At 47.5% G+C, this 8,274-nt stretch overlaps 1 protein-coding gene across 1 annotated transcript in view; it reads left to right on the top strand.

Annotated features, from left to right (window-relative positions):
- Positions 1-960: 960 nt before the first annotated feature.
- Positions 961-8,274, top strand: part of LOC118094345 (ras-related protein Rab-35) — a 15,645-nt gene continuing 8,331 nt past the window's right edge. The window contains exon 1 of the mRNA XM_035134637.2: positions 961-2,570. Coding sequence (XP_034990528.1) covers positions 2,516-2,570 — 55 coding nt within the window. The 5' untranslated portion in view covers positions 961-2,515. The remainder of the gene's footprint in view (positions 2,571-8,274) is intronic.

Raw genomic sequence — 8,274 nt, 5'->3', positions numbered from 1 at the left:
GACTTCAAACCCTCCACACACACACCCCTTTATCCTCCTCACTGTGCTTTGTTTCTCATCAGCGCCGGCATTATTTTAAGCCATATATTATCTGTATTGGACTGGCTTTGTTTATATGCACAGGGGTGTTGCTGGTGTGAAATTTATTAGACTTGTTCGTTGCCTGTTACACGGAGGTTCTCCGAGCTGCATATTACCAAGTCGTCGTCGTAATTATGAATTTAATCATGAATTGAAATTAATTTAAATCATTGAATTAAATATCATTAATTTAGTAATCGCCTTCCCCCGTCTCCTTTGATCCGTAGTGCTAAATGCAGCAAAGCTCTTGACACTTTTCTGCTCGGAATTTAGCCCCCCTGCCTCGTTAGGTCTACTGTATATTTCCCGGCCGCGGGGGGGGGGGGGGCGGCGTGCGGAGTTGAACGTGCTCATTCCCTGGCAAGCCGATCCTATGCCCGATTGGCGATTGCTCAGAAATAAATATGCATTCCGCGGGATTTGCTTCCCCGAGTGCACCGGGCTGCAGCCTTCACGGACTATTTTCGGGCTGTAATCCTGTTGGGGCACTCGCCTCCGCAGAAACGGGCCCCTAATTAAAGTATGCCCGGCTTACTCCCGAGTAAACCTGCTGAAGGCTCTCGGGCTGCTGCACTGACCCACCCACGAATATTTATATTTTTGCTTTACGTCTATAAATTTCCATAACCCCGAGGACTGAGTTAAATTCTAATATAATAATGATAATGATGATAATAATATAGGTTGCTTAAATTGGCTTCGATGGAGCTCCGATCCCCAGCCCGCCCTGTCGCCCTTAAGCCCCGCCCATTCTTTATTGCCGCCTCTCCCCACTTGGAAGCCCCGCCCGCCAGGCACCGCCCATTATAAGCCGGACCCCGCCCCCGGACCCGCCCCCTCCCGGCTGATTCCAATCGCGCCCTGGCGTTCCATCGGCCCGAGCGGGCGCGAGAGGCGGCGCCTGCTGCGCTTGGGAAGGAGGCGGAGGAAGCGGCGGCAGCAGCAGCAGCAGGAGGGGAGAGGCAGGAAGGAAGCGGCAGCCTGCGAGCTCCGCGGTCATCTGATCCCAGCCCAGCGTCCGGCCGGGAGAGGGACGGAGGGCGGCAGCCGCACAGCAACGAGACCCGTCTGGCCTGGGGGGGCCCCGCGAGAGCCTCCCTCCCCTTGCAGATGCGCCCTGCGCCCCTTCCCCAGCCTGAGCCTCCCCTTCCCCCGATCCTTCATTGATTCCCGAGATCCGGGGTTTCCTCGTGCTTCCAGACCCGGCGCATCTCTCCCTCTCTCTGCTTCCCTGCTTCCCTTTCTTGCCTGTTTTCGTGGCTCTCCTTCTCTCTCTCTCTACCCCGCCCCAGCGAATGTTAGGAAAAGAAAAGGCTGCCAGGTCATTTGGAGAGAAACTTTAAGGTCCTTCCTATTGGCTTCGATCCCTTGGGTGGGGGCGAAACTCCCTGCTTTATTTGACCCTCGTTCTCTCCTCCCCCCTCTTATTTCTCTAATCTCCTCTCTCTTCTTCCCCACCCCAATTGAAAGTGTCTGGTTGTCACCCCTGTGCTTTACCATTTATTCTGGGAAACAGGAAGGCTTTTGGAAGGACCTAAATTCCCCTTCTTTTCTGGTTATATATATTTTTAAATAATTTCTGTGGTCCTTAATCAGTTCATTCCTTTTTTCTTTTTTTGGCAGAACCACAAATTTTGGTCTGAGGATTTGTGTTTTCCCTTCTGGGTTTCCTTTTTTATTATTATTTTAAAAGCCACCTTTTTGAATAAATCTTCTGTCCTGTATTTTTTTTTAAAGCTCTGAATTACTTATTTCCTTTGGAGACCCCAATGTCAAGCTTTTCGTAAACTGCAACACCCTTTGGCACCCCGCTGCTGAATGTGGGAAAAACAGCTCCTTTGGAAAAATATATATATTCTGTCATTTCCTGATGCTTTTTTCACCTTCCTAATCTTTTTGCTCTGCCCCATCCCATCAGAGGAAGCCTGAGGTCTTACTAAACTGTGGGCCTGTGCTACATCTGTGGACTGCCCTCTCTTTTAAAAATCCAAAAAAACGGCGGATACGCTTTCGACACTGCATTCTACAGATTGTTGACATAGGAAGAAACTCTCTTGGCAGGCTCAAGCGGGTTCCTTTTTGTCATTTGACTTTAAGGAAGCAAAGATCTGGAAAGAGAAGCTTGTAACATCTGCGCTCCAAAAAAACAAACCTGGAGGGACTTTTGGCAGAAAGACAGCCTTAAACTTTCCCATTTCCGAGGAAACAACTGCGTTGTCAAATCGACCTGATCTTGCATTTGGAAGTTTTTCAGGATCTTCTGGACACGGGAGGCAGTGGGGGGAAGAGACTGGCATGCTCAACACTGTGTCCTGATTAACTGCAATGGGTCATTGAGGCAGAATAAATTTCCCACTGGAAAGTGTGGGAGTAAGTGGAGAATCCCTGCAGGGAACGTGAAAGACACAGGAGGAGGAGCTGACCCAGCACATGAATGGCTGCCAAGGATTATGACCACTTGTTCAAACTACTCATCATTGGGGACTCTGGTAAGCATTGGCTCTTTTCCCGTTGTTCCCCAGGTCTTCCGTTTTCTCTCTCTCCCCCCAAACCCACTTTTTCCATCTTCTTATATTTGGCTGTTCTGTCCTGCTGTCTTTTTCATTCCTCTTTAACTATGCTCCTCTCTTTAAACTGATCTCATTCTTTTCAGTTTTCATTTTCTTTTAACACGTTTCTCCTTATCTGTTTTTTAACAGTCTTGGTTTCTTGCATCTTTTCCCTCCTTTGGTCAAGGCAGAAGCCTTGTTTCATATACACTGTATTCCAATTGGCTGATATCGGTTCAGCATTCCCTTCCCCCCACTTAAACCCATTCCTTGTCATTCTTCCTCTTTGTATTCTTGGTTTTCGTTGTCATTCCCACAGCCCTTTCCTTGTTTCTCTTTCATACCTGCAAACATTCCCATGCAAAATAAATTTGCACAAGGTAAAAAAAAAAAGGTTACTTTTTAATGAATTTGGAAGTAACTGTGATAGGATTGATAGCGCTCTCTTGCCTTGTAACTTTCCCCCATTAGTATCTGGCTTTATATTGCCTTCTCTCACTGTTTTAGCATCCCATAATCCCGTGGAGACTTATCTTGTGGGAAGCTTACTCACAGTGTACCAAGAGCTTATTCTGGCTGCATGGCAAGCTTGCAGAAGCAGTTTTTTCCACGAGTCTCCGTTGTGCTAATTTATAGGATTCCCAGCATCCTTTGGGGCCTAGTTGTGCCAACCTGTGAGGGTTGCCACCTAGAAACATTCACACATAACTTTTTTCAGGGGAGGGGGAGAAAAACAAGGTGTATGAGTTTGCCTGAGCTACTACTTGGTAGGAGAAAATTATAGTACTTGTACTAAAGCTAACCAAGAATGATGCTTCTCAAAATGGCTTCCCAGAATGCTCCTGGCTAAGTCATTCTGTATACCTGGGTATGTTTCCAATGCTCTTCACATTCATTCAAATCTAGCCTGCTGTGCTTCAGGCCCTGGTCAGCAACTTGCTCTCTTTGCATCTTTCTTAAGACCGTTTCAAACTTCAGCCACATTCATACATTTAAAGCACTATGATACCACTTTAAATAGTTATGGCTTCCCCCAGAGAATTCTGGGAGCAGTAGTATGTTAAGCATGCTGAGAGTTACAAGTCCCAGAGTTCCATGGGAAGAGGCATTAAAACACTTCTGAGAATTATAGTCCTGAGAGGGGAATAGGGGGCTTCCTAACAACTCTCGGCATGCTTAACAGAGACCCTGTATTCCCCGGGGGTACGATTCTCAGGGTGGTTTAACAAGCAATGCCTCTTCCCAAGGAATTCTGGGAATTTTAATTCGGGGGAGAGGAATAAAAAGTCTAACAACTCTCTACAGCCTTAAACTACAGCTCCCAGAATTCTCTGGGGGAAGCCACGGCTGTTTAAAGCAATATCACAGCCTTTAAAATAATAATAATAATAATAATAATAATAATAATAATAATAATAATTTTTATTTATACCCCGCCCTTCCCAGTCAAGACCGGGCTCAGGGCGGCTGACAACAAATAATAACACAAGTGTAAAAGAAACAATTCAGTTAAAACGCAGATTAATACAATGATAGAATCATAGAATTGGAAAGCTGAGGCTCCAATACTTTGGCCACCTCATGAGAAGAGAAGAATCCTTGGAAAAGACCCTGATGTTGGGAAAGATTGAGGGCACTAGGAGAAGGGGACGTCAGAGGACAAGATGGTTGGACAGTGTTCTCGAAGCTACGAACATGAGTTTGACCAAACTGCGGGAGGCAGTGCAAGACAGGAGTGCCTGGCGTGCTCTGGTCCATGGGGTCACGAAGAGTCGGACACGACTAAACGACTAAACAACAACAACAACAAGGGTCATATAGTCCAACCCCCTGCAATGCAGGAATCTTTCACCCAATGTGGGGACTGAACCCACAACCCTGAGTCTCATGCTCTGCCAACTGAGCTATTGCAGCTCAAGTTGGAATATACCCCCATTGAAAGAATGGACCTCAGTCATTTCCATAATAGGTTAGTCCATACTCATTAGTATAAGACTGGATACAACCCTTAGTAGCTTGTGCAGGGAGGGCTCCTAGTTGCTAAGCCACTGTTTAAAATGGGGGTGGGGAGCTTGTGTCCTCCCCAGATATGGTTGGACTTCATCTCCCATAAGCCAGAGCTTTCACGGCCAATGGTTGGGAATGATGGGAGTTGTAGTCGAGCAACATATGAAGGGCCTCAGGTTAGCTAGCCGTGATTTTGAAGCAGTGCCTATTCACTGGGTGCATATACAACATGGTTAAGAAAGGCCTTTTAGACTTCAATTCTACACCTACTTATCTAGGAGTAAGCCCAACGTGATTCATGGGACTGACTTCTGAGAAATGCTACCTTACTTTTTTAATCCCCTCCAAAAATGTGGCAAACCATTCTGTTCAACCAACCCATGTAGGGGCCCGTCTCTCCAGTTGCCCTGCAGTGTTTTTGAGTCCTGATCTCCGGCCATCAGGTCAAAAAAAAAAAAAAAAAATTGGAACCAAAGCTCATAAACTTTGCTATCGAGTCCTGTATGCCTCATATCACATTTTCTGAGGCGGTCTTGTGAATGCTGACTTCTTCCATAGAACTGGAAACTGCTACTAGCAAATTTTTTTTGTGTGTGTATGTGTGTGTTCCCCAAGCGGCTTGCTGTCGCTCAAATTCAACACGCAACGTTGCTTGTGGGTGTTTTGTACACAGATGAAAATGAGAGACAAGCCCTGTCCTGGGGTTACAAGACTTTAGTGAGGGAAGTGAAAGAAAAAACGTGGAAGAGGAAGGGGATTGATTTGACAGTGAGCGAAGAGATGAATTGATCAGGATTTACGATCAGGCTGGGGCCTGGCTGATTTCCCCCCTATTCTTTGCTTGGAAAGGACAGAGTTGTGCAACTGACCCGGCAGTCCTTGTTCCTTGAATGGGGGGAGGTGGAGAGGGTGCTTCCCCCTTTTGCCTCTGCAGTCACAGGTCCACTGATAGCTGGCATCCCCAAACTTTGGCCCTCCAGATGTTTTGGACTACAATTCCCATCATCCCTGACCACTGGTCCTCTTAGCTAGGGATCATGGGAGTTGTAGGCCAAAACATCTGGAGGGCCAAAGTTTGGGGGTGCCTGTTCTAAAGGGTGGGGGAAGAAAAGCCAGCTCCTTGCAGCTGTTCTCTGATGGCTGGAGCCAGGCCGGTCTCCTTGCTGTGGTGGTTTTCCTGCAAAGGGGTGGATGCAGTTCTCTTCTTGCTGGTAGCAAAGCAAGCTTCCCCTTCTGATCTTGCCTCCCCAGCCATCTCTCCTTCAAATTGCACACGAAGAGCTCCGCCAATCATTCCTGTGCAGCTTCTTGGCATTTAAAGTCCTTTATTGCTTCCTGCCGGGAGGCCTTGTCTCGTTTGATATATATATCTTTGTTTCATTTTTCATGCGGTTCCAGACTGGATGTGAATACGCACGTGGGAAGCTGCCTTTCCCTGCCTCTGAGCATTGCTGGCTTTCAATCAGTATTGGCTGCACTGGCTGGCTGCGGCTCTTTGGGGTTCCAGGCAGGGAGCCCTTCCCAGCCCTGCGTGGTTCTTCAGGGTTGAGCCTGGGGCTTCTCGAATTCAAAGCCCATGCTGGGATTTAAAATGCATCATAAGCCCAAAGCGGTTGAAGGAAAGAAGCAAGGAGGTGGTGGCTCTGGAAGGAATCCTGTTGGTGTAGCAGTTTGGTGCAGAGGGGGGGGGGGAAGGAATTGCACGATTCCCTGCCCCAGTCTGCTTACAGTCACATGTGGCAATGAAGCAGGAGGTAGAAGTGACTTGGAATTAAACCAGCACCTCTGTCTACTGGTTCGTTAAGGCAGACATAATTTACTAGCCATAGCATCAGGCTGTACAACTAGCAGGTCTGGTCACTTGGTATATGGGAGGGGGCTCCCCCCCCCAGAACAATTTCGGAGATCAGGTGAAATTCTGGGGCTCAGAAATAGGGTTAAAAGGAGTTAGTATGGTACCAGCATTCCAGAGGCTTTTATGTCTCTTGTGTGCACCTGCTGATGGAATGAAATACCTGAAGGGAGCTAGAGCCCTCCTTAACCTTTCCCAGCTGACTAGGGCTGGCAGGCGGAAGGCCTGATTCGATCAGAAAGGGGGAAAGGGATTCACCAGCCACGGGTGTTCCCATGCATGTGAGGTATCCTGATGGAACCAGAGAACTAAAATTCCAATGAGTGTTCTCTGGAAAGTGTTCTGGATTTTCCCCGGAAGTCCCAAATTGGAATCTGGTTTAGTAAACAAAAGCCATGGGGCTCACCTGCAGAGAGCTAATCACAACACGGAAGCTGCCTTGGACTGGCTTCTATCCCAGGCACCCCCAAACTTTGGCCCTCCAGATGTTTTGGACTACAATTCCCATCATCCCTGACCACTGATCCTCTTAGCTAGGGATCATGGGAGTTGTAGGCCAAAACATCTGGAGGGCCGCAGTTTGGGGATGCCTGTCCTATCCCATTCCTTATGCTCCTACTTTTTTTCTTTTTCAATGAAACAATGATTTTAATTAATGACACTTTTTCGGAGACGGAAATACCTAATAGGTAATTTTCTATCCCACATGGTTATGCCAATATGGATGGACAACCACCGGGGGGGGGGTGGGGGTGGGTCAGGTGGAATATGCAACTTTTTGCCTCTAGCAAGAGCCTGGCTACTCTCATTACATGAATTGCATGAGAAGTAAGCCTGGTTTGGATTGATCACGAGCATCTTCAAGAATCGCTTGGAGACGTGCAGGGAAGGATGAAAGAGCTTCTTTGTTTTCCCCTTTTCTCCTGCTCCAAATCTCTGGGAAAATCCTCCTCTGAAGGTGATGAGAATACAAGTGCATAGATGCCGAGCAGTGGCTCTGATCCCCTCCAGCTCTCTCTGGGGAACCTTTGGAGCCTGCCTTTGGGGACACACAACTGGTAGCTGCTTCTCTCTCCCCCTCCTCCTGCCCCAGTTTCCATTTCCTTCTGCACATAGTCAGTGTGAGCACTGAGCATGCTCTGTCCCTATTGGGTTGCCTTCGTAGGTGTTTTGCCCTGAATGGCTGGTGCTTTAATTTTGGTACTTCTGCAAACTTTTGAATTCTCCTGTACTTGCTGATATACCATTTTTTTAATAGCCTTTCTTTGGCTACAGCCTTGTCGGTACCCACCAGCCAAGTTTGCCACTCAGTGATGCTTCCCAAGTGATCTCCATCACCTACTGATGCTAACCCTGGGTTAACTACACATTCTTCCCTTGCTCACCTCCATCTCCTCCTCCTTTCTCTGTGGCCACTTCTTTGCCGAGTTGCAAATTTTAAGCTTCTCTGGGCAGAGACTTCACGTTTTGTGTTTCTCTGTAGAAAGCTAGGTGCAGGGATGGAAGGATAACAAGCCCACCTTGGAAGCCTTAAATGGCTCCGGGCCGTCTCCTCCCATACAAGCCTGTTTATGGGTTAATATAGAGCAGGCATCCCCAAACTTCGACCCTCCAGATGTTTTGGACTACAATTCCCATCATTTCTGACCACTGGTCCTGTTAGCTAGGGATCATGGGAATTGTAGGCCAAAACATCTGGAGGGCCGCAGTTTGGGGATGCCTGATATCTTCCATATCTTCCATGTTTCATCTTTAGAGGTACATTTGGTGGGACAATACTTTTAA

Source organism: Zootoca vivipara, chromosome 13 (genome assembly GCF_963506605.1).
Source record: "Zootoca vivipara chromosome 13, rZooViv1.1, whole genome shotgun sequence".
NCBI lineage: Eukaryota > Metazoa > Chordata > Lepidosauria > Squamata > Lacertidae > Zootoca > Zootoca vivipara.
The sequence above is the reverse complement of the archived record's forward strand: the minus strand, read 5'-3'. Positions and strand labels throughout refer to the sequence as shown.